The 25,885-nt window shown below is 45.7% G+C and overlaps 1 protein-coding gene across 2 annotated transcripts; it reads right to left on the minus strand.

The window, feature by feature from the left end:
- Positions 1–15,535: 15,535 nt before the first annotated feature.
- Positions 15,536–24,808, minus strand: PROC (protein C, inactivator of coagulation factors Va and VIIIa). 2 transcript variants are annotated; one of them, XM_090266507.1, is made up of 9 exons: positions 24,746–24,808; positions 23,310–23,396; positions 21,971–22,137; positions 20,495–20,519; positions 20,239–20,376; positions 19,912–20,046; positions 17,807–17,946; positions 17,379–17,496; positions 15,536–16,214 (listed from the first exon to the last, which is right to left on the minus strand). In XM_090266507.1, the coding sequence occupies exons 1-9, from the start codon at positions 24,789–24,791 to the stop codon at positions 15,637–15,639; spliced, it is 1,434 nt and encodes a 477-aa protein (XP_090122633.1). In that variant the 5' UTR covers positions 24,792–24,808; the 3' UTR covers positions 15,536–15,636. The 2 variants fall into 2 exon arrangements, with proteins under 2 accessions (XP_090122633.1, XP_090122639.1); XM_090266513.1 differs by having other exon boundaries at positions 23,310–23,400.
- Between the last annotated feature and the right edge of the window lie 1,077 nt (positions 24,809–25,885).

Genomic DNA, 25,885 nt, shown 5'->3' on the forward strand with positions numbered 1-25,885 from the left:
GTGAATGAACCCCCCTTTACTTGGTAACAACCTCACCAAAAAAGATATACAAATGGCAAGTAAGCATATGAAAGATGCTCATCACTATATGTCACTAAGGAATTACAAATTAAATGAGATATTACTACACACCTATTAAGACAACAAAAACCTAAAACAGTGACAACACCAAATGCTGGTGAGAATATGGAGGAACAGGAACTCTCATCCATTGGTGGGAATGCAAATTTGTTCAGCCACTTTATTTATTATTATTATTTTTAATCCTCACCCCAGGATATGTTTATTGATTTTAAGTTGGGGTGGGGGATAGAGAGAGAAACATTCACAGGTTACATCTCACACCCAGGGATTGAACCAACCAACTAGGTATGTGCCCTGATCAAGAATCCAACCACAAACTTTCAGTATAGGTGTGAGGAAAATGGAATCTAGTCAGTCTTCCTTACCCCGGATGACCAGGCATGGGCTGCTAGAGATAACATTAGATTCACACATGCAGTTATATAAGCATTGATGTCATATTTTGGCAAGTAGCCGGCTTTGTCTATATATAATATAAAAGGGGCAGGAATCCCCACGAGAGTGGGCGCAGCAAGGGGCAAGTGTTGGCACAGTGAGCAGGGGCACAGCGAGCAGCAAGGGCTGCACATCGAGCCGTGGGAGTGTGGCCGGCAGCTGGCTGGTGATCCAGCACAAGTCCAAGAGCAGAGGGTAAGTGTGAATGCTATAATGTCTGCAATAAAGGAACTGTCAGAGATTCTAACCTTGCTTCACATATTGTTCTGAGTGCCGGACAAAAGGAATCTGCATTTGTTTCCATGACAGTAGAGGGCAGGGGACATGGCTCCAACCAACTGAACCACCGGCCAGGGCTGATTCAGCCACTTTAGAAGAGAGTTTGGCAGTTTCTTAAAACTAAACAGCCTTACCATACAATTAAATTATGTTACCATGAGTTGAAAATTCACGTTCACTCAAAAAGGTGCATGCCTGTAGCGATGGCAGCATCGCCCAATGGACACGTGGGTGGAGGGGTTCGTGCCATGTTCTTCCTCCTCACTTCCTGCTCCAGTGGATCCTTCGATGCCCTCCTGGGCCTCCAGAACTCTCCCAGGGGTGCCACTGCGAGTGCACCATCCGTTCATTTCCCAGCACCCTCCTACAGCCCTGCAATTCCCCATAGCTTCTATTGGCAAACAGAAGGGTTGTAACTGCCACTGACTTTAGCCTTTGTTCCTCAGCATGGTTCCTCCACTGCCATTGAGGATGCCAGCCCCTCTGCATTATTTTCCCAGCAGTCACAGGTGTGTTTAGGCTAAGCCCCCTCCATTCTGCCTGCATGTTAGAGAAATGTTCCTGGTACCAGACGAATGAAAGGACTGGGGCTGGTCTCCATGACAACTGGAAAAAAGAGGAATAACTCTGGAACCCAAATTTTCTAACTCTGGGAATTCCAGCTTCTGAAGGATGATACCCCAGATGGATCCAACAACAACCAAGAATAGCTGTAGTAACTACTTGAGGTGGTCTGCCTCCAATGCCCCAGCTCAATGGGAACTCCCTGTCCAGCAGAGGTTTTAGGATCATGGATGAAAGAGAACAAAATTACCCAGGCACTGTCTTTTGTCTGGGAGAAGGAGAGGTGGCAAATCTCTCTAGTGGAGAAGAGCCTTGAATGTCCTCTCCTAGACCCTTTTATTGAGGGGATTTGGGAGATACAAGGTCAGGACTCATAAGTCATCAATTAGCTTTCAGGTGCTTGGTTTACAGTTGACAATTACTGATTACAGATATCAATGTAAAGAACACAGTGACCAGTCCGTGTCAGGGTCTGTTAAGTATCCTGACACCATGCTGACATTAGGTGCAAGGCTTTATACATTTTTAGCAACACACTGTTTATAGTTAACTAAGAGAGGAGAAAAGCAGAGCAAGCTTCAAAGCATAGTATGCATTCTTTAAATCCAATCCCCATGGGAACCTCCTGAGTGGCCTTCAAGTCATGCCTGCCTCTAGCCTTCCCAGTGTTCCGGTTGAGTCTGATGAGACTCCCAGGAGTCTGGCTCATGGCTTGGGCTACAATTCTTGAAACCACACAGAATGGTTCCCTACAACTACTCTTCTCAATCTCAGTTGCCAGCATTGTGTATCTTCTGCCTCCTTCCCCACCCTCACTCTACCACCACCATAAAACATATATGGTCCTCCTTGACTTGAGGAAGCTTCTAAGTCTTGAGCTCTCACCAATCATCCTGAGGAATCAAAGAATCATCATCTAAGGCTGCCAAGATGAACCTCCACATCAAAACAATACCTGAAATATGTGTAGCGTTTTTTTACAGTTTACGGAGTGCCTTTATGTCTCACTTATTCCTTCCAGCAAACTTTGGATAATGTGTCAACTTATCCAGAGGCACACAGTTTTGTTTTTAATGACAGAACCAAATAACAACAACAACAACAACAACAACAACAGAACCTGGACTTCTGGTCATCAAAAGAAGGCATGGGTTCAGTGAAATTCCAATACATTACTGGAAGGCTTTTTCTCCTCTTAAACAAATATGTGTCTTTTTAAAAAATGCACACATGTTTCTAGCAGCTTTATTTGTAATTGCCAAACTTGGTAGCAACCAAGATATCCTTTAATAAATGAATGGATAAAGAAACCATGGGATATCCAGACAATGGAATATTATTCAGTGATTTAAAAAAAAAGAGCTGTCGAGCCACAAAAAGACACAAAGGAAATTTAAATGCATATTACTAAGGGAAAGAAGCCAATCTGAAAGAGCTACACAGTATATAATTCCAAGTATATGACATTTTGGAAAAGGCAAAACTATGGAGAGAGTGAAAAGATCAATGGTTGCTAGGGATTCAGAGGAGAAGATGGAGTAATGGGTAGATGGACCACAGGAGAATTTTAAAACAGTGAAACTATTTTGTGTGATATCGTAAAGTTGGGTACATGTCATTATACAGTTTTCAAGACCCATACAACACAAAGACTGAGCCCTAATGTAAAGTATGGATTTTAGTTCATAATGCATCAATATTGACTCATCAGTTGCAACAAATGCACCACACCAACTTAAAATGTTAATAATAGAGGAAACTGGGAACACAGGGTGGGGGGAATGTATGGGAACTCTCTGTACCTTCCATTCAATTTTTTGTAAAAGTAAAACTGTTCTTAAAATGTCTATTAATATTTTTAACTGTGGAAGCCATTCTATGTATCCCCCTAGGGAGTTTTTTAATGGTAGAGCCTAGTCTACTCTTAGATATCTGTGAGACAAAGTCCTATCAGGAAAAGAGCATGCCTCAAGCATGCTGCCAGTTTCCTTTTTAGGATATGTTCCAAAATTGGAAGGCTTATAAGTGGGAAGTTCAATAGCAGACTTTAAAACTGCCAAAGGGCAGGCCAACTCCTTATATCTCTGGGGTGGACAAGACAGACTACTCAGGCTCTCAGTCCAAAGCTGAGAGTATCTCCTGTCACACATCTGAAACAAAATGGTGTTTGATTCTAACTAAAGCTACAGTCCAGCTTCATCCCAAATTATTTCTTAATTGAACCAGGAAGAGAAAACATTTTCTGATAGGAAAGAATATACTATTAGTTGTTGTAGTTACTTTATAAACAATTTTTACCATACTGCAAAAAACATAAGGCAAAGAAACAGGAAAACATAACCAATAATAAAGAGAAAAAAGTCAATATATGTAGACCCACAGATGATCCATATATTGAAATAAGATGACAATGATTTAAAATAACTTCAACACTCGCTGTCTCCTTTGCCTGTGATGCCACCCATGCCACTCCATCTGCTTTGCCACCTTCCTGCCAGAATTCTTCTAGGTCAGCCATCATGGCAAAACTAGTCACCATGAAGCTATACGACATCCTGGGCATCTGCCTGGCACTACTGAGGACAAGCTGAAGAAGGCATACAGAAAGTTAGCTAAGGAATACCATCCTGATAAGAATCCAAATGCTGGTGACAAATTCAAAGAAATGAGTTTTGCATATGAAGGACTAACAAATCCATGGGAAACGTGTTATATGACCAATATGGAGAACAAGGTCATCAGGAAGGTATCACCAGAGGTGGTGGCATGGATGATACTTTATCTCACATTTTTGGTTGGGGATTATGTGGCTTCATGGGCAATTAGAATAGAAGTCGAAATGGCAGAAGAGATGACGTGATGCATTCACTCAAAGTGTCTTTAGAAGACCTGTATAATGGCAAAACAGCCCAACTACAACTTAACAAGAATGTACTTTGTAGTGTGCACAGTGGCCAGGATGGGAAGTCAAAGGCTGTTCAGAAGTGCACTACCTGTCAGAGCTGAGGTGTCTACAACATGATCAGACAGCTGGCTCCAGGGATGGTGCTGCAGATACAGTCCATGTGTTTCAACTGTATGGGGAGGAGAGGTGATTAATAACCACTGTAAAAAATGTGAAGAGAAGAAGGTGATTAAAGAAGTTAAGATCGACTTTTGGCCAAGATGGAGGCGTAGACAGTCATGCTATGTCTCCCTCCACAACTAAGAAGGAGTACAACTACCTCAAAACTAGAAACAACCAGAAGTTCCAGAAAATCAAACTGTATGGAAGTCCAGCAAACAAAGATATAAAGGAGAAATACTCATCCAGACAGGTAGGAGGGGCAGACCTGGGGAGGAGAGGATGTGGTGTGGTGGCGCCAACACCAGTGGCAGTGACAGGCCGGCAGAAAGCACAGTCACACATTTTAAAAAGGAGGGACACGTGGGGAGCATTCCCAGCTCCTCACTGTACCTCGCAGCTCATGGTCCCAGCACCGGGGAAAATCAAGGCTCACTGCTTCTGACTGTGCAAACCAGTGGGGGTTGAGGTGAAGGCAGAAACTACTGGTCTTTCAGCAGAGTCTGCTTGTTGAAGGGGCCCTCATGGTCCTAGAATGTCCACAGACCCACCCACTCTGGGAATGACGGCCAGAACAGTAGCTAGAGGGGCACCAGTCCGGTGTGGAAGTGGGAGAGGTGCCTCGGAAAGGGGCGAGTGCTGGGCAGGCAGCATTGTTCCCTCTCGGACCCCTCCCCCACATACAGTGCCACAACATGGTGAAACAGGTCGCCCTGTACTGACAATCCCTAAGGCTCTGACTCTTACAATGTAACAGTAGCGAGAGCTCTACATGGGATGTGGAGGCAAACAAACACAGGAGCCTGTCAGAATAAAAAACAAAAAAGTATGGCCCAAAACGGGAAACGGATCAAGGTTCCAGCAGGAGAACTAAGTGAAGAGGAGATAGTCAACCTAACAAATGAGATAGACAACCTAACAGAGGAAGAATTCAAAACACTGGTGATAAAAATGCTCACGGGGTTGACAGATATGCTTGAGTATGGCAAACGCATAAGAAGTGAAGGCTATGCTATGTGAAGCGAAGGAAAATCCACACAAAACCAATGGAGAAGGGAAGGAAACCGGGGTTCAGATCAATGAACATAAGAAAAAAAAAAACAAACAAGAAAACAGTCAACCAGTGCAGAATGAGGAAGCAAGAATTGAAAAAAATGAGGAAAACTTCCCAAATTTTGCGAAGAAGATGGACATACAGGTCCGGGAAGTATGGAGGGTCCCAGATGAGCTGGACGCAGAGGGGATCACACCAGGATGCATCATGATTGAGATGCCAAAGGTGAAATATAAAGACAGAGTCCTGGGGGCAGCAAGAGAGAGGCGGAGAGTTGCCTACGGGGGTTGCCTATAGGACTATCAGCTAATTTCTCAGAGGACGCTTTGCAGGCAGGAAGGGACTGGCAAGAAGTATTCAAGATGATGAAAAGCAACCTACAACCAAGATTACTCTATCCAGCAAAGCTAACATTTGGAATGGAAGGGCAGATGAAGTGCTTCCCAGACAAGGTAAAGCCAAAGGAGTTCATCATCACCAAGCCATTATTATATGAAATGTCAAAGGGACTTACTTAAGAAAAAGATCAAAACTATGAACACTAAAGTGAAAACAAACTCACAACTATCAACAATTAAATCTAAAAAATAAAAACAGGCTTCCGGCCAAGATGGAGGCTTAGACGGACGCGCTAGGTCTCCCTCTACAACTAGAGAGGAATACAACTACTTCAAAACAAAGGATAACTAGAAATTCCAGAAAATAAAACTACACGGAAGCCCAACATATGAAGTTATAAACCAGCGGCGCTCTTTGGGCAGGTAGGACGAGAGAAAGGGGGCGGAGCTGTTTGCAGTCACACCTGGGACAGCGGCGGGGAGAACAACCCCGGCTGCAGTCGAACCCCCGGCAGCTCGTGACCCCAACGCTGGGGAAAGCAGCCACCACATCACCTTGAACAGTGAGGCCCAGGGGGGCGGGAGGACGGATCCCGGTCTCCTAGCGGAATAACTGTGTGAATCCATCTTGGACCCCCGCCCCCAAAGAAAGCGCCACAGGGCTGCGAAATAGGTCGCGGACAGGCGCCGGTCGCTGGATTGTGACGCCAAACGGCGCCGGTCGCTGGGTCATTACGAATACACAGGCACTGCCCCCTACAGCCGGCCCAAGAAAACAAAACGCATCTGTCAAAATGAGGCAGACAACTATAGAAATCCCGGTGGCACAGCTCACCAGGCAACAGATGGAGAACCTGACAGATGAACAGATAAGAAACCTGTCAGATGATCAGTTCTGGGCCATTGTTATCAGGTGGCTTACAGAATTCACAAAAGATTTGGAAAAAGATGAGAAAGAAGCGAAAAACACTCATAACGAAAGGAACAAAACCACATACGAGACAGATGGTGAGGAAATAAAATCCAGAGTTCATTTCAACAAACCGGAATATGGAGAAGGAACAAGCAGTCAACCAATGCAGCGAGAGGAAATGGGAAGCAACGATGAGAGGATCAGAAACCTCTGGGACAGCTATAAAAGGCCCAACATAAGAATCATTGGTTTGCCAGAGAGCGAGGAAGATGAACTAGAACTTGAAAAATTGAGTGAAAATATAATAAAGGAGAACTTCCCAGACTTGGGGAAGGAAATAGACTTACAGATCCAGGAAGCACAGAGAGTTCCAAAAAAACTGGACCCGGGGAGAACCACTCCAAGACACATTATAATCAAAATGTCAAAAATTAAAGATAAAGAGAGAATCTTAAAAGCAGCAAGAGAGAAGAAAAGAATTATGTACAAAGGGGTCCCAATTAGACTATCAGCTGACTTCTCAAGGGAGACCCTGCAGGCAAGAAGGGACTGGCAAGAAATATTCAAAGTAATGAAAATCCAAAACCTACAACCACGAATACTCTATCCAGCGAAATTGTCATTCAGAATAGAAGGACAGAGAAAGTGTTTCCAGGACAAAATAAAACTGAAAGAGTTCATTAGATCCAAACCACTGTTATATGAGATGTTAAAGGGACTGGTTTAGAAAAAGGAGGATCAAGACAATTAAATCTAAAATGAAAACTGCATCACAAGAAACAACAGAAGCTAGGGAATTGAAACAAAGGCAAACTAAACAGGCAACGAGACTGGAAAAAGAACTATAGGTACGGGGAACATATTGGGGGGAGGTCAACAGGGAGGGGGAATGGGGAGAGGGAGGGAGATGATATAGGCATTAAGGATCATGGTAGGAGGGAATGGAATAGACAGAGAGAGGTTGAGAAGAACTGTATGCACAACTAATGGACATGATCTAAAAGGGGGGGACAACTGGAGGGAGGGGGGCCACCGGGTGGAGGGGAGCAGAGGGAAGGGAAATTGGCACAAATGTAATATTATAATCAATAAAACACATTAAAAAATAAATAAATAAAATAAAATTCATATCCCCCCCAAAAAAATAAAAAATAAAAAATAAAAACAAAATCCAACTAAGCAAACCAGAATAGGAACAGAATCATAGGTATGGAGATCATTTGGAGGGTTATCAGCTGGGAGGGGGGAGGGGGAGAAATGGGGAAATGGTGCAGGGACTTAGAAGCATAATCAGTTGGTACAGAATAGACAGGGGGATGTTAAGAATAATATAGAAAAGGTTGAAGCCAAAGAACTTATATGCATGACCCATGGACATGAACTAAAGGGGGGGGATTGCTGGAGGGAAGTGGGGTAATGCACGGAGGGGAGCAAAGGGGAAAAAATTGGAACTACTGTAACAACATAATCAATAAAATATACTTAAAAGAAAAAAGAAAGTTGAGTGATTGTCAGTGGCTGGGAGGAGGGAGGTATGAATAGGAGGAGCACCAAGGATTTTTAGGGCAGTGAAATCACTCTTTGTGGTGTTATAATCATAGACACGTGTCATTATGTAGTTGTCCAAACCCATGGATTTATAACACCAGGAGGAAACCTTAATGCATACTGTGGACTTGGATGATTATGACTTGTCTGTGTAGGTTCATCAATTATAACAATTGTACCACTCTGGTGGGGCATATTGCTATTGAGAGAGGCTGTGAATGTGGAGGCAGAGGGCATATGGGAAATCTTTGTACTTTCCTCTTATTTTTGCTGTATACCAAAACCTGTTCTAAAAAATAGAGTCTATTAAAATATATACATGAACATGTTTATATGCGTACATTAAAAAAAAAAAAAGTCAAGATTCTCAAAGTCCATGTAGACAAAGGCATGAAACATGGACAGAGAATTACATTCACTGGGGAAGCAGACCAGACTCTGGGAGTGGAAATGGGAGATACTGTTCTTCTGCTACAGTAGAAAGAACATGAGGTATTCCAGAGAGATGGGAATTATTTGCACATGACATAAAAGGTAGGATTTGTTGAAGCTCTCTGTGGATTTCAGTTCACATTTAAGTACCTTGATAGATGGCAGAATGTGGTCAAATATACCCCTGCAAAGTCATTGAACCAGGATGTGTCCATGTAGTTTGATCTGAAGGCATGCCACAGTATCATAATCCCTCTGGGAAAAAAAAAGTGATTCTTACATCAAGTTTGATGTGCAGTTTCCTGAAAACAACTGAATCTACCTAGACAAGCTTTCTGAACTAGAAGATGTCCTGACATCTAGACTAGAAGTTCCAAACATCATTGGAGACACCAAGGAGGTAGAGAGCTTCAGGATCTTGACAGCACTTGGGGCTCAGGAGGCAGGCAGAGACACAAGGCCTATAAAACAGCTCTGACAAGGAGTGCATCAGCCACCACGAACCAGGAGTGTGGTGTGCCCATCAGTGAGCTCTGCACGCAGAGCGTGGGTGGATTTTCTCTCCTCCTGTGCCTGGCTTGTTGTCAGCCACCCAGCTGGAGTGTCTGGTCAATCCAAATGAACTTGTGGACATTTCTTGGTCTCAGTGTAACTTTTAAAATTGGTAGAGTATCTACAGAGGGTATAATTTAAACTAACCATGGAGCTCTACATCTTCATTTTGGCTCTTCTGTAACAGGACAAAGTACTTGAGAGGAAATGAGACTCTTTCACATGTGGGTTTTAAGTTTCAGTCCTGGCATCTGTGCTTAACTTTCATCAGTTTTGTGTAGGTTTTTTGTTTTATATTTTAAATTCAATCCCACATTGTAAAGTTTGTGTACAGTTTGATCTGAAGATTTGTTTGGTTGTACCTGCATAATAAGCTGCTACAAATAGAATAAAGAATTTCATAGCCTATATCTCTTATTTAGGGGCATGGAAAAAATATAACAATATATTAAAGAAGATAGAAGAAAAATGGCAAACTACGTAAAAGTGTGGAGAGTTTTCTCAGAGAAATGGAACATGTAAAGAAAATTCATATGGACATTCTAGAACTGAAAACTTAGATATCTGAAGTTAATAACTTATTGGATAAGTTACACAGGGATTGGACATAAAAAAAGAATTAGTGAACAAAGATCAATAGAAACTAGTCAAATCAGCATAGAGAGAGAGAGAAAAGAATACATGAGGAGGGGTGGATGGCAGCTGTAACCTCTCTGTACTATTTGATTGTTTAGCCACTTATACGTATAAGTTTTTGTTTTTTTTTTTAACTTGTGCAGAGTGCTCCTACCTAACGAAAAGTCCTGTGGGATTCAGTGCCCACACTCTGGCCCTTGTGCTCATTGTACAGGGTGGTAGGTGGGTGCAGGGGACCCAGGTTCAGGCCTAGCACCAACTTATGGTGGGACCTGGCTTTTCTTGCATTCCAAACAACAGGCAGTTGAAGAATGCTTTGTTCCAGTGTGGTGAAGAGACTGGCCCCCAAACAACATAGGTTCTCCAGAGCCAAGTTAGACTTTTTACTACTCAGTCACTCCCATCTAGTTCTAACACACATACTTCATCTAGAAGAGCGGTTGTCCCTCCCTCCTAGACCTCACTTTGTAATAGAACCAGAACTTTGTCTGTGGTCTCTGGAGACCACACAACAGTGATATGTCAGCCATTAAGATCCTGTGTTTTCATGGTTGGCCTTTAAAGACCATTGGTTCAGCCTCTGCCAAAATGGGGGGAAACATGCATTTGCCCCTCAACCCCTGCCCAGTTACTCACTCTGCTGAGGTCTTTCCAGGACCAATATTAACTAAAGGGTCCTCACCTGGAGTTAGACAGACTTTGGGGCAGACCCTCAATCTTTCCATACTCACTGTGTGCAATTGAAAAGTAGTTTTTTACCCAGGTAAACAGAGAACTAAAAAGATTATGGTGTGCTCCCTTTCCCCACATACATAATTTAAAATAAAAATAACACTAAACCACAAAATAAGTGCAATAAAAAGTCCATCAAAATTCTGACTTTCAATGATTGATTGCCTCTAGATTGCCTAATTGCCTCTCATACGCACCCTGACTAGGGATCAAACCTGAACCAGTGACCTTTTGCTTTGCAGAAGGACGCCCAACCAACTGAATCATACTGGTCAGGCCTTGATGGATTCTTTTTAAAAGTCATTCCTCCCACTATTTTCGTGCCTTAAGTTCTTGCTTGTGTGGTACCTTGACAGGCAAGAAACCACCTCCTGTAGGGAAATCTGAGCAGAGATGGCATGCGCTGCCACTTGCGTGCACCTCCACACCTAATCCTGGCTAAGACTTAGGGAGCCCCCAGTAGGCAGGCAAGATGGGGCTCATAGAGCTAGTCCCCCACGGCTACAGCCAGGGCCAGGCCTAGCCCAGCACCTGCCTGAGAAGAGCCTGCCAAAGGACAAGGCTGAAGTTGGCTAATGATCAAACCATTCCAAATATTGACAAGCCCAGATCTTGCCACTATCTAACTTGTACATGACTCCTCTCACTCACCTATAAGCTGGCTCATGTCACAGATGACAGAACAGGAACTCTGGAGCTTCCCACAGTCCTACATGGACTCCCTTAATGAGGATATCTTAGGCAGTCCCTCTGGACCTCTTTCCTTCTCATCAAAAGTGAAAGAGTACAGTTTCTCCTCTGGCTGCTGTGAGAAGACTGCCATCTCATGGTCCACTACAGTGAAGGTGGGGCTGGCCACCTGTCTCATACTTTGGCCGGTCTCTCTGCTCTGCCTCTCTTGGCCTCCCCTGGGACTTAGCCACCTGTTCCTGATCCATTGCCCACCAGGCATTCTCCCTGTGTGTTCACATCATCTTCCTGCCTGGTGTGTCTATATTCAAATTTCCCCTCCTATAAGAACACCAGTCATATTAGAGGCTCACCCTATTCCTGTATTATCTCATCTTAACTAATTACATATACAATGACCCTATTTCCCAATAAGATCACCATCTGAAGTTCCAGGGGTTAGGATTTTAACATACAAACTTTTGGGGTTGGGGGGACATAGTTCAACCCATTACATTTTGTGATGGTTAACTTTATGTCTCAACTTGAGTGGGCCACAGTGCCCAGATATTTATATGGTCAAACACTGTTCTGGATATTCTTTGCGAGGGCATTTTTGGATGAGATTAACATTTAAACTGGTAGAATGAGTAAAGCAGATGTTCATCCTCCATAATGTGGATGGGCCTTATTCAATCAGTTGAAGGCTTTAACAGGACAAAAACTGGCCTCCCCTGATCAAGAAGGAATTCTACCAACAGATAGCCTTTGGACTAGAACTGTAAATCTTTCCTGAGTCTCCCGCCTATCTGTCTATTTCATCAGATCTTGGACTGGCCACAATTGCATGAGTACATTCCTTAAAATAAATCTCATATATATGTGTGTATATATTATATAAATAGATAGACATAGATATATGCTGCTAATTCTGTTTCTCTGGAGAACCCAGATTAATACACCCTGATTAATAACTTTTTTATTTCTTGATTAGTGTATTTAAAGATATAATTTCCTTTGATGCATTGCTTTAGCTGTACCCCACAATTTCATATCCAATTCTTACTATTTCTTAATTTTTTATGATTTTTCACTAATATATTAATTTGAGAATATACAAAAGACTAATTTTATTATCTTGCTTTTTTTGGCTAACAGACATGTTTTGAGCCCTTGAGATTTATTGGGGCTTCCTTTATGGCCCAGTAAATTTTTGCAAATGGTGCTAGTGTGCTACAAGAGAATTACTCAAGCTTATTAATTTTATTGTTCAAACCTTCTATATATCTGTGTAATTTTTAACACCTTTTTAATTTATTGGTTTCTGAGAGAGGTTTTTTGTTTTTGTTTTTGTTTTTTAATCCTCACTCAAGGATATGTTTTTATTGAGTTGAGAAACAGAGAGAGAGAGAAATTGATTGGTTGCCTCCCATATGCACCTTGACCAGGGATCAAATCTATAACCTAGATAGGTACCCTGACCAGAAATTGAACCCACAGCCTTTTTGGTGTAGAAAACGATGCTCCAACGAACTGAGCTACCCAGCCAGGGCATTGAGAAAGTTTTTTAAAACCTCCAAGAACAATTGTTTATTTATCCCTGCACTCTGTCCCTTGTTGGTTTACATATTTTGAGGTTATACTGTTAGAGGCACATGTTATTTTATAGTGATTATATCTTTGTTCATAATTGATTCTTTTATCAGTATTTAATGTCCATCTTGGTTCTTTATGATATTTTCTACTTGATTCTTATTTTATCAATTATTAAAATCACCGTCTTAGCTGTGTTTTCATTTCAATGTGCATGGACTTTCTAGCATTCTTTATTTTCAATCTTTCAGGGGTTTTCGTTTGTTTTTTTTAAGTTGTCTATAAATAATTTATTGTCAGATTTACTTTTTATTCTGAGTTTCCTCTCTTAATTGGTAAGTTTAACTAATTGCATTTATCATTATTATTTTCATCTTATTCCACAGTTTCCATTAACTCTCTTTTTGTTTCACTTTATAATTTTATATTTAAGATCATTTTGAGTTAATGTTTTTATAAGGTATAAGACTTAGATTAAGGTTCATTTTTTGGCTAATGGATGCTGCCAATGTATCGAAAAGGCTCTCCTTTCTCCATTGAATTGCTTTTGGTCCTTTGTCTAAAACAGATGGCCATAGTTGTGTGGTTCTATTTTTGGATTCTCTACTTTGTGTGTCTCCCTCCAGAAATACCATAACACAATCTTGATTAGTGTATCTCAATTATAAGCCATGACACTGGGTAGAGTGATTCTTAATAATTTATTCTTTTTCAAAAGTGTTTTAGGTATTTGGGGTCCTTTCCATATACATATACATATATACTTTTTTAAATGAAAGTTTTCTCTCTTTCCAAATTTTTTTAAATTTATGGGAGAGAGAGAGACACACACACAGAACATTGATTTTGTTGTTCCACCCATCCATGCATTCATTGTATATCCCCTAACCAGGGATTGAACCCATAACCTTGGTGTATTGGGATGATGCTCTAACCAACTGAGCTACCTTGCCAGAGCTCCATATACATATTTTATAGTTAGTATATTTATGTTTACAAAAAAACATGCTGGGATTTTGATAGGAGTTGTGTTAAACCTATAGATTAGTTTTGGGAAAATTGAAATCTCTGTATAGTCTTCCAGTATGTCTCTCCATGTATTTCGACCTATTAAAACTTATTTTATCAGTACTTTATAAATCTCATCACACAGATCTGGTGCATGGTTTGTTAAATTTATAGCTAGGTGCTTCATTTTCTTTAAAATTCGTTAACTTAAAAATAAAAGGCCAAAATGAGACACAACAAGCACTTATTTGAGACCAAAAAAAGAATAGCTATTCAGGAAGCACTGATTCAGGCAAGAGCCAAACAGTGTTCTGATTAGGAGACTGAGGCAATGAGTATTTATGGGAAAGGAAAGGGGAATAATTACATGAATAGAAGGAATTTCTATGCCTCTAGATAAGCTAACATAGTGATGCTGATTCTAAAGAACATCTTCAATTTTTAATCTGGTAGTAATAACTGTGTTCTTGGTCCTGATGTCCCCTCTGGTTGTAAGCAGCAGCTGTGCTACTTACAACCTGAGTGTAATCACAAATCATGGCCCCCTGTATTGATAATTGACTTATGCTGTGCTCTCTGAGACTCTGGTCTTTATTCTCATTGGCCTTGAGAGTCTTAGAACTAGTGCCTACCCAAGCAGAAAAGGCCCTTAAAGACCATTGGTCCAGTGGTTTTCAAACCCAATCACACATTAAAATGACCTGGGGAGTTTTAAAGAATCAATGTCTGGGTCCCCTACCCTAAATCAGTTAAACCAGAATCTCTGATGGTGGGACTGGACATAGATGTTTTCAAAAGCTCCACAGGGGCTTCAGATGTACAGCCAGGATGAGAACCACTGCTCTTATTCAATCCCTTCATTTACTGATGTCTGGAGAAGGGAAGTGACTTGCCTGAGGCCACACAGAGAGTTACACTAACTTTAGGACTTTCAATTAATTGTGTCAGATTTGATTCACCACTATCATATATTACCAAGTACATCCTAATTTCTTTCTCTGATTCACTGATTTATGCATATAAAGCCGGGTCAAGACAACCTCTTGCTTATTGCTATTCACAATTGTGTAACACTGTTCTTGGATAGGTTCCCCAACTGTACCGTGAGCTACTTCTGGGCTGTACCAACACCTTCTAGGTCTTTCTTCTTCCCTCACGGGGCCAGTGATGGCCTCCACACCCACAGTGCTCAGAATGGCTGCGCTCCAGGACCAGTGCAGAACAGACAGCAGCACCTAGGTTTTGGAAACAGATTTGAATCCACTGGGTAAACCTTCCTGAACCTCAGTTTCCTCTTGTGTACTATGAGTTAAAAACTTTCTATCTCCAGTGTTGGGTTTATTGTACAGCTTCAGCTTCAGGTTTCCTGACTGGCATAGACTCCTTCCAAAGCTCTGGGAGGAGTTCTCACAGCTTTGAAGTCACACTTTTTATTCTTTTTCATGAAGAGATCTCCCAAGTTTTACCAGCTTCAGACCCCACAAAACTTAGATATCCTCTTTCCAACCCCACAGACTTGCTGTGGGATTTAAATAAGATTCTGTTCATAAAATGTAGGATATACAGATGCTCAATAAATATTACTTCCCTCAAGAACAGCCGAGAAAAGGGACGGACAGACAGAAGAGCAGCTGTGTGTTTGTTGCATGCCCCTTTAATGTCACATATATTGCCATTCAATAGCCAGCCCCCATTCCAGAGTGGCCTCTGGGGTCCAGACATATTGAGAGGAATGCTAGGGTACTTGGCTGTCGAGGTAGGCCTCCTCAGCTCTGATGTGGCTATGGATCCAGTCAAGGTATCGGCTGACTTTGGTGTAAATACCATAGTTGTGGAGGCGCCCACAGCCCTCACCCCAGCTAACCAGGCCCACCAGGAACCAGGTGTCATGGAAGGAGACAACCATTGGTCCCCCACTGTCACCCTCACAGGCATCCCGTGGGTCCCCAAGGATGCCCGCACATAGCATGTTCTCAGAGATTATATTGTCCATAGCCTGGATGCACTCATTGTGAGGGGCCACTGGAATCTTAATGAAGCTGAGGACAAAGGTGAGGTTCCTCTTGGTCTCACTGCGGTAGCCCCAGCCTGTCACCACTGTCTCCTGGCCGACCTTGGTGAGCTCGCGCTCTGAGAGGCCACTGTCAGGGAGGCAGATGGGCACAATGGTCTGTGAGAGAGTGGCGGGCCGGGACAGACGAAGCAGAGCGATATCGTTGTCAGTGGTGCTCCTGCTGTAGTTTGGGTGGATGAAGACCTCCTTGATGTCTAGATCCACCTCCCACTTCTCCCTCCGCCGCAGGTCATACTCTCCTGCAGGACAGAGGGGCTGTCAGAGTGGGCTTGGGGAATGCAGGACCTGCTTGAGGGCAGGCAGTAGGTCTAGAGCTGGAATGGTCACTGCACATCCCAGGCCTCACCATGATCCACATGTCTGTACTTCAGTTCCCTATTAAGGGTAACAGCCCATGGGCATCTATCCTACGGGGACAGAAGGCTGGTCTGAATTTAGGACTCACAGATGGAGCAGTGCCAGAGAAGTGAGTAGCAGTGGGCAGTCAGCTAAGAAACCCCAAACTCCCTAGGAACCCAGGACACAGAGCATAACCGCAAAGAGAATGGGAGACTGCAGCTGGAAAGACAGATTCTTGGGCCAGCACAGGCATGGCCAGCAGTGCCTGGCTTGAGCACAAGGCAGGGACATGCCATAGTAGGGACAGGGAAGGAGCAGCAAGGCCCAGAGACGACCAACAGGGTCCAGGCTCTGCAGGGAAGAAATATCTGGGTTAGGCAAGGCTGGTGGTTCCTGCAAGGTCAGGGGATGCCTGGAAATTTCAAGGAGAGCCTCACTGGAGACCACAGGCCATTGGTTGAGATCAGATAATTGTAGGGAATGTGAATCTTGTCATTGTCAATACAATTTTTGCTTCTTTTTTGCATAAAGAATAGAGTAAGAGTCCCCTCCAGAAATTGATACAAAGTGGGGCCTAGGCTTGGGGACCTCCGAGCTGTGGCAGGGAAGTAGCTGGCTGCTATGGCTGATGCTGAACTCTGCTACACAGCTCCACCCTCCTCAGTCTGTGTGAAGCATGACCCTGAGGCTAGGCTGCGTGCGTGCCCTGTAGATCTGTGCCAGAGGGTGTTGGAGGTGCACATGAGTGTAAGTGAGGAGGCTTGTATGTGTGTAACCCCCTTACTTGCAAACATGTGTATAAGCACCTGAGCCCAGATTTGAAGAGGGCACCTGAGAATCCCTTACCTGCAAAATACCAGGTGTTACTGGGTCTAAAATCTCACCACAGGAGTGGGAGGGTGGAAGCAAATAGGTCTCTACCTGCTAAATACCTTCTGTTGAGCTCAAGTACCCCCCAGGGATAGGATCCCCAAATGAGACAAGCTTGTTTGGTGCCAACCCCCCCCCCCCCCCCCCCGCGGCCTCTGATGGCCATCCTCCTTCTGCCTGGTCGCAGCCCGCACCGAGCCTGACAATGAGCTTCCGGGAGTTCTCCATGCAGTGGGCTGCTGTCAGCACCCAGGAGGTGTGGATCAGGACTGCCCCACAGGCCAGCTTCTTCTTTGAGTCCAGCAGGATCACCTGGAATGGGAGGGGATGGTGACATGATAGCACTGCCTTTTGACAACTCCAAGTCAGGTCCCCTGCATCTCAGCACAGACCCTGGCATGTGCCTCCAAGCTGAGATACTAGAAGCATAAGTCAGTCTTTCCTAGGTCCTCCAGACATGTGGCATGCACACCTGGCACTTTTCTGGCATTTTCTATTTATGCACAGTTCACAGAGTTGGCCTGTTCCCTTTAGTGCCTTTAGCGCTTGCCTCCACTCACCCTTGCAAGCAAAGATAATACCTCCCCTTTTGTGCATCCTGTGCAGGAACTGTCAGGCTCACCTGCCAGGGGCTCTCTCCCTGCAGGGTCAACTTCCCGTTGATGAGCCGTGGATCTACTTGGCCTACTTGGTCTGTGCAACATTTCAAGATCTTGTCCCTCTTCTCCATTGGGTTCCATGGTCTTCCACAAGGGAATTTCCCTGAAGGTAGGGGACGTGGTGAGGGCCTGCCCAGCACTACCACCAGACTGCCCTCCCATCCTTGTCCACCTCCTGCCTGCAGACTAGTTTGCCACATTGTGGGATTCAAGGGGTAAATGATGGTTAGATTTGCAAATATATCAACCTGCAAATTCTCTTGGCTTAGTCAGTCAACAAACAATAGTCAGACCAAGCAGCATTTCTACCTAGCTGTGTGTCCTTGGGTAGGTGTTAAACTTATTCAAGCTCAATATTCGCCAGTGTTGTTGAAGACAATCCCTGAGGTACATAAGTAAGGCCTAATGTTGGGATGCTCCCAAGCTCCTCACAGAGGTTAGAAATTATGGAAAGGAGGAGGTGGGCATTCCTGGAGAGCTCCAAAGTAGCTCTGAGCATGGTTGTGATGTCCTCTGTCAAGAGGAGAGGGCACCTGACAGAGAACTCAGGGGTATGCTCAGGATGGGCCATTCAGCTAGGCTGAGAGATTTAGACTTATTGCAGGGCAGTGGGAGAGCATTATTAGCAGGGGAACTGAATAGTGACAGGGAATGGAGATGAGACAACAGCAACGAAATTCCAGAAGCTGCATAGCAGATGGACACTGGCTGACTGAGGAAGCAAAAGCCTTAGTTAGTGGATGGCAGGTATAGACTGCTCTGCACCACAGAACCACATGAAGGCTTGGTGCTTCCAAAGGATGACAGGCAAGTGGAACTGCAGGCAGGAATGTTGAGCATTTATAAGAGAAACTGCGGGAGCCCTAGACCTCTGTCCTGACTCATCAGTGACTTCACTCTCCTCTCTCATCCCCACAGAAGATCTTATGTGTATTATTCTCTGCAGAGGGTAAACCAGAGGCTGTGATTTGGGGACTCCAGGCACCACCACAAGAAAGAGTGACCTATATATATAGTCTGACCAGAGGAAGTCATTCAGACATCTGCAGACTAACCAGACACCAGCTTCCCCTGAGAAGCAGGAAGCCACGCTGGAACCACCCAAGCACGAACTTAGAGGATTTCACTCAGAAAATGGAATAAAGTGAAGACCTAAGGGACTTGGCAATAGGGGTTCTGCCAGGGACCTTGATCTTCCGATGGTCTTGCAAGAAAGCCCATAGGTCAACAGGTGCACTAGGCATGTCTTTGAAACTTCCTATGAAATCTAATTAATTCAAAATACAATGTTAAAATTTATTTCTTTGTGCAGTAAAAGGATTGGAATATAAAGTTGTGGAAAGCTCCCTGAAAGAACACACATTGAAGAAATGGAAAATAGAGGAGACAATAAAATAGATTTGTTGAGAGGAAGAGATCTGAGAATAGAAGGTCCAGAAAAAGAACAGAGAAAACAGAAGGGAGGTTATCAAGAAACAACTGAAGAAATGTTCATAGAGCTGGGAGACATGAATTTCCACATTCAAAGGGTCCACCAAGGGCACTCGACAATAAATGAGTAAAGACCCACAGTGAGGAACAATGTGCTGAGATTCATTGTAAGAGTTATAAAACTCTGAGTTCTTTGTACAATACATATATAAATGTGATGAAAATTAAAATCTATAGAAAATAAAACAGGGAGAAAGGAAGGATCATGGGTTCTTGTCTTTCCACAGAGAAGCCACAGTTAACGGGGGAAATGGAAAGATGGGATGCACAGAGCATCTTAAGGAAATAAAGCCATCTAAGATAGATATTGGAAGATGCTGGAGGCCTGGTCCCCTGTGTCGGCTCAGATTTTGGGAGATGAACTACCTATGGGCTCAGGCTCCTGGAGCTGTCTGCAAGGTGAGCAGGGTCACCTGGAGGAAGGCGGGCAAGCAAAGAAAAAAAGCAGGCAGGAAGCTGGTGGAGGGCACCCGGAATTGGGGCAGGCTCTCTCCCTTCAGTACCACTCAGTGCTGCTCTTCTCTCATGACCCAGATAGTCCCTGGGCCCCGCCGCCCTGCCCCGATGGGGAACTCACCTTTGGGCTCGCACTGCAGGTGGTCATCCCCCAGCGAGTAGTCTGGCGCGCATCTACAGTGGCGCTGGCCTTCCTCCTCCAGGCAATAATGCGCACAGCCACCATTGTCCACCGAGCAGTTGGAGAAACGCACTTCTGAACAGACACCAGGGGAGGGCGCCTTGGGGGGCGCGGTGGCACTGTGCGCCCGGCCCCCCAACTCCCCCCGCCCCGACCACAACCCCCGTGGAGAGCCACCCTACACATGCTCTAGCCTTCTCCCCATGACATGCCCACCACTGCCCTGGTGAACTCAGCTCCTCGCCCCTGGTCTGGTGGGCCCCTCACCGTTCTGGCAGAAGCGGCCCTCCCAGCCTCTGCCGCAATCACAGCGGAAGCCACCGATGCCATCGATGCACTTGCCGTGGCCGCAGCACGGGCTGTCGCACGGGTGCTCCGGAGGCGAGACCTTGCACTGATCGTCGTCTGCGCCATGGGGTTTGGGAGGTGTCATTGATGCCGCCAGCCCCATCCACCTCCCCACAGTGGCCCAGAAACCCCGACGGGCACGGGCACCACATTCAGGAGTCTAGAGCGCACTCACCGAGGTACTTGGACCAGAAGGCCAGCTGTAGAGAGAAGGGGCTGCGTCAAGGGCAGTCAGCCCAGGTGTTTATATGGGGCGCCTCTCGGGTCTGACCCAGGTAGGGCTGGGCAGTCTCTAAGTGGGCAAAGGAAATGCTTCCGGACAAAGAGGGGTCAACCCCTGCTTACACCCCCCAGCTAGTACAGCTGGATCCAGAGTGAGGCCAGATCCTCCTTGCCTCTTGTTGCCCATCTCCACCCCACAAACCCATGAACAACACCCCCTCCCGCCGCCTGCAGCTGGAAGCCTGTCTGTTCCTTCACCTTCTGCTACAACAGCCCCTGCAATGAATGGGACCCAAGTGGCCCACCTGGATGCTCTGCCTCCTTCCAGTCCCTATCACTCACTCCCCCTGGATTTTCTGGACCTCTTTGCATCTGGTCTTTCCCTAAGCCAGTGTCCCCAGAGTTAAGCAAACTCTGGGATCTTATTGGTGAGACACAAATAAATCACTGGTTCAGAAGGTCTGGGGCAGCGATCTGTTTTTCTAACCAGGTGCTGCAACTGGTGGTCTGGGATCACCACACCCTGAAATCCATTGTGGATGCGTACACCATCAATCCGCCTGCAGCATCAGCTCTGCCCTGCCTGCACAGAGACCTTATGGTGAGGTGGGGGGCCCAGAAGGGATGTGATGGGCTCAGATTGCACCTGCAGAATATCATTTGGTGTCTACTGAGGAAACCATTTGGGAAAAGGGGCAGTGGGGATCTAGTCAAGGAGGTGGCAGCTGAGGGCAAGAGAGGGAGCAGACCAGAGCTCACCCTCAGTCTAGGAAGCTCTGAACAAGTTGTGCACCCCAGGTGGCACAACTCCCAGGTCCTAACAGCTGAAGTGGGCGCTTGAGGGTGGAGGGGTTCTGAGACTTATATTGGAAAGCCACCTCTCTTACCAAGTCCACCGTCCACCTCAGGGCCACAACCACAGAGCCTGAGGGTCAGAGAGGACATATCCCCTGAGCAAACAGAATTTGCCCCTTGAGAATATGAACTGAGACATGGAGTTAGCATATGTGGACAGGCATCAGGGAGTTGGGTCACACAGCCTGATCAGCAGGTTCATGGGTGGAAGGAGATTGTGGCCCTTTGGTTATAGAGGGAGTGACAGGTGAGGTGGAGGTGGCCAGCTACAGGTGGAGGGTGAGCACCTATAGTAGACTTGGGTGGGCACTCCAGCCTAAGGCTTCCCCAAATTGTTTTTTTCCTGGAGCTAATCTCAGAGTTCTGCTTCTTGCAGTCACATATACCATAAAGCCAGTGTCCTATTCATTCTACTCATCCAGCCCCAAGCTGGGAGTAAAGGGGCTTGTGTCCACTGCCTCCCCAGACCCCCAAGAAGGCTTCAGTAGTCAGCCTCATCCTACTATTCCAGGACCCAGCCAGCCACTAACCCACCTCTCAGCCTTATCCTCTGGACCCAGCCAGGTGGCCTTACTGTGTTATCCACATTTTGGAAAATCTCTTGGGCCTCCTCGAAGTCACAGCTCTCCTCCATGCACTCCCGCTCCAGGTTGCTGGCCCGGAGCTCCTCCAGGAAGGAGTTGGCACGTTTGTTTATCCGCAGTACCTGGTGGGCTCGCTCACTACTGGAGAACACTGAGTCTGGTTTGTGGGAGGGAGGGGAACTCAGGTTGGTGGAAGGGCCTGAGGTGGGGGCCCAAGCTGGAGTGAGCCTGGGGAGGACTTAAGATTCCAGGTCATGATTCTCTCCCCTCTCCTCTGCTCTCTTCCTTCACTTGAAGAGGTGACTGGAGGCTGGAGGACAGGAGACTTGACCATTCATACCTCCCTTTGAACCCCAACCTGATGTCTGTGTGACCTGGAGCCAGTGTCATTACATCTCTGAACCTCAGTTTTTCATCCAAATTGAGGATGTTTTATTGTACTGAGTAAAACAGTCCAGTGCCTGGCACAGAAATGAGCACCCAATGTCACAAGCCACATGTGTTGTTATCAAGGATGCAAAGTTAAATCAGTCTCACTGTTCTCTGAATATACCTGGGCAACCCCGTCTAGACACTGCCCTTCCACAGCCTCCTCCCTCATTGAGGATTTCCCATGCCCTTCCCCTTGGACAACAGACCTGTTACCCAGTGGGCTCTGATAGGTGTCTGTCTTAGGGACAGAGCACAGCTGGAAGGGGGATCAAGTCAGGGAAGTGTGGAAGAGAAGCTTGAAGGAACATGCAAAAGTCAGGAAAGGAAGGTATTCCTCTTGAGCTGAGTCTGAACAGTTAAACCAAGTTGTCATGGGGGGGGGCGCTGAAGGGTGGTTGTGGGAGGTGGGGGAGAGAGGAAGGGCACCCCAGGCAGAGAAGTAGGTCAAGAAAAGATACAAATGCAAGGAACAGCCTGTGTGGCTCCAGAAGAGGAAGGAAGTGGCTGCCAAATAAATGAGGCAGCCCATTCTTCCTGCAGGTCTCCCCAGCAGGCCTCCTCCTATTGGCTATGGGGACCAGAGGAGGGAGGGGGTTGGAGCAGGGTATCAGGAGGACAGGACACCTGGAGCAATGTGACTCTGATGTGGCCTGGCCTGGGCCTAGGACATTCATGGTTGAGGAGTGATGAGTGGAGTGGGAAGGCTCAGTGGAGGGACTCTGTGACCCACTTCCCAGGTTGAAGGAAGGAGCTGTGCCATCACCACAGCACTCTGCCCTGTAGCCAGGGAGGCTGCTGCTGTGTTCAATAGCTAACTCAGCCTGCCTGAGGCTCAGAGGGGTGGTGGAAGGTTTGAAGGCCCCAGGTCCTGGGGAGGGGGCCAGGGAGTGGCCTTACCAGGAGTAACTGGTGTGCTTGAAATTCTCCAGATGGTCAGGAACAGTAAGAGGCTTGCTAGCCGCCACATCCTGGAATTGCTGATACCTGTCTGAGGAGGACTTCTGAGCTCTGGCAGCCCCACCAGTCCCTGCTCTGCCCACTGCCCCCCTGGACAGGAGACTCCCATGTGTGCTTATTGTCAGGGAAAAATCTGGGGTTAGGGATCCCTGCCCCCTAGGCAGACAGCCACCTGGCACCTCAATTTTCTTTTCCATATGGGGCTAAGGTCATACCACCTACTCTGAGTCTGAAGGGGAAGGAGAGAAAGTGGAAAGGGTATGTGGTCCTGGTGAAGATCAAAGTGGACTCAGTACAGAAGGGCCATGGTAGTTGTGCCCAGAATGTTCATGAACCTCCCCATTCTGTGGTGAGGATTCAGGAGTGGTGCCTTTGCTGAGCTACTGGCCAGGTCAAGAGTAATAGCTAACTTTTATCAGACACTCCCAGTGTCTTTCAAGGAATTTATACATGGTTCAGAGGGCAGGTCACCAAGTCAGATGACTTGGTACAAATCCCAGCTCCAGGACAGCAACATTGGGCAAGAGACCTAACTGCTCCATGCCTTGTTTTTGTCATTTGTAAGGTGGATAGAAAACTGTACTTCTGCTTTATAGGGTTATTGTGAGAATTACATGAGTTAATCCACATAAAACTCTTAAAATATAGTTTGCACATAGCAAATGCTCAGTAACCATTAGCTCTTATTATTTCAATTAAGGCTTATAACCAGCCACCCAAGATGTGGGTTTAATGTTGTCACCTCATTTCATAGGGGAGGAAATTGAGGCTCAGAGGAGTGAAATAACTTATTAAAAAACCTGGAGGAAGCAGAGCTCAGACTTAAGCCGAAGCCTGTGTGACTCCAGATCCCAAACCATGCCCCCAGACACTGGGTGCCCCACAAGGCCACGAAGGTAGCCCTGCCAACTGGAAGCCAAGGAGCCTTCTACTGCTTCCAAGGCTAAGTGGGCAGACTTGCCTGCCCAGTCTGCACCCTGTCTGACCACTCTCCATCTTCACTGACTCTGAGGCTAGTTCTGACATCTCTTTAAATGTCAGGCCCAGGTTTAGAAGTGGGGGTGGGGTGGAAGAAGGGAGGGTCCCAGGCTCTAAGCTGTTGCTGGCGATGGCCCTGAGCCCTGGAAGCCATGAGCCCTGGAGGCCCTCCACTGACTTCTACTTGCCTTAAAGTCTGAGAAGAAGGCCCCTTGAAACTATGGCACCCAGGCCCGAGGACTGCCAACCAGTGACTTGGCCTGCCGGTGGCAGAGCCCTGATTCCCCTTTACCCCAAATTTCAGCCATCCTCTCAAGCCTTGGCTCAAGGATTTAGTCTTCACCCCTGCACAGCCCTCCTGCTGCCCACCTCATAGACCTGCCTGAAAGCGGACTTACTGGGATGGGCCCTTGAGAAACTGCACAGGCTCCCTCCTGCCGCCATGATGGCCTGGAACTCAAGTTAATCCTCAACTACAAATATTTGCTTACTTGGCCCTCAGTGCTGAGACCTCCCTCTCCACAGATAAACAAACACACTCCCAGCTAGGACAATTTGGTTAGCCCTAAGCCCGCCTTACCTGCTAGTGGTGCGATCCAGAGGGAGGGAGGTGAAGGACAGGCACCATCAAAACCGTGAACAGTCTTGGCCTAGTGGCTAAGTTGGTTGGAGCGTTTTCCCATGCACCAAAAATGTTGCAGGTTCAATCCCCTGCCAGGGTACAATCCCCTGCCAGGGCACATACCTATGTTAAGATTTTGATCTCTCATCGGGGTGTGTACAGGAGGCAACTGATTGATGTTTCTCCCTCTCTCTAAAATCAATAAAAACAAATGCTTTGGTGAGGATTAAGAATAAATAATAATAATAATAATAATAATAATAAACTGTACAGATGTGGTCTTATTTTAGCCTCTTAGTGGCTAGCTGAAGGTGAGACATTGTCCCCATTTTGCAGGTGGGACATTTTTACCCAGAGACATTGCAGTTCGCCCCAGATCAGCACAACTGGTATGTTCCATGTCTCACCAAATCTAGCATACCGTTATTATAAGATATACCTATTTTATGTGCCAGTATAGAAAACAAAAACAGTGGCATGCCACCTGGATTTCTTATTTCTGAGATGTAAAACATGAAAAGACATGCTCTCAGGGTCCCTATCGAGTGCCGAGCATTCAGCTCCAGTAGCTCCTATGACTCCCCTCACAGCTGCATATGGCTGTTCCCATAACCTTTATTTTGCAGATGATGACACTCAGAAATCTTTTTACTTGCTCAAATTTATTGAGCTGGTATGTGGCAGGTCTGAATTAGAACCCAGGTCTCTCTGGCACCTCTTGGCCACTATTGTGAACAAGTGAGAAAAATAAACAGGATTCCAGAAAGACTGAAGTTAGTTCATGGCCTAGATGCCAAAGAGAAGGGCAGAAGTAAAGGCTCCAACATGGAGCCTGTCAGCATTCATTAGGCATCTTCCTTCCTTGAACCTGCTGTCTCGGAGGTGTACCCATGTCTTCTATATACTCTCCCTCCTT

This window comes from Furipterus horrens, unplaced genomic scaffold, assembly GCF_987537825.1.
Source record: "Furipterus horrens unplaced genomic scaffold, mFurHor1.1.pri manual_scaffold_1, whole genome shotgun sequence".
Taxonomy (NCBI): Eukaryota; Metazoa; Chordata; class Mammalia; order Chiroptera; family Furipteridae; genus Furipterus; species Furipterus horrens.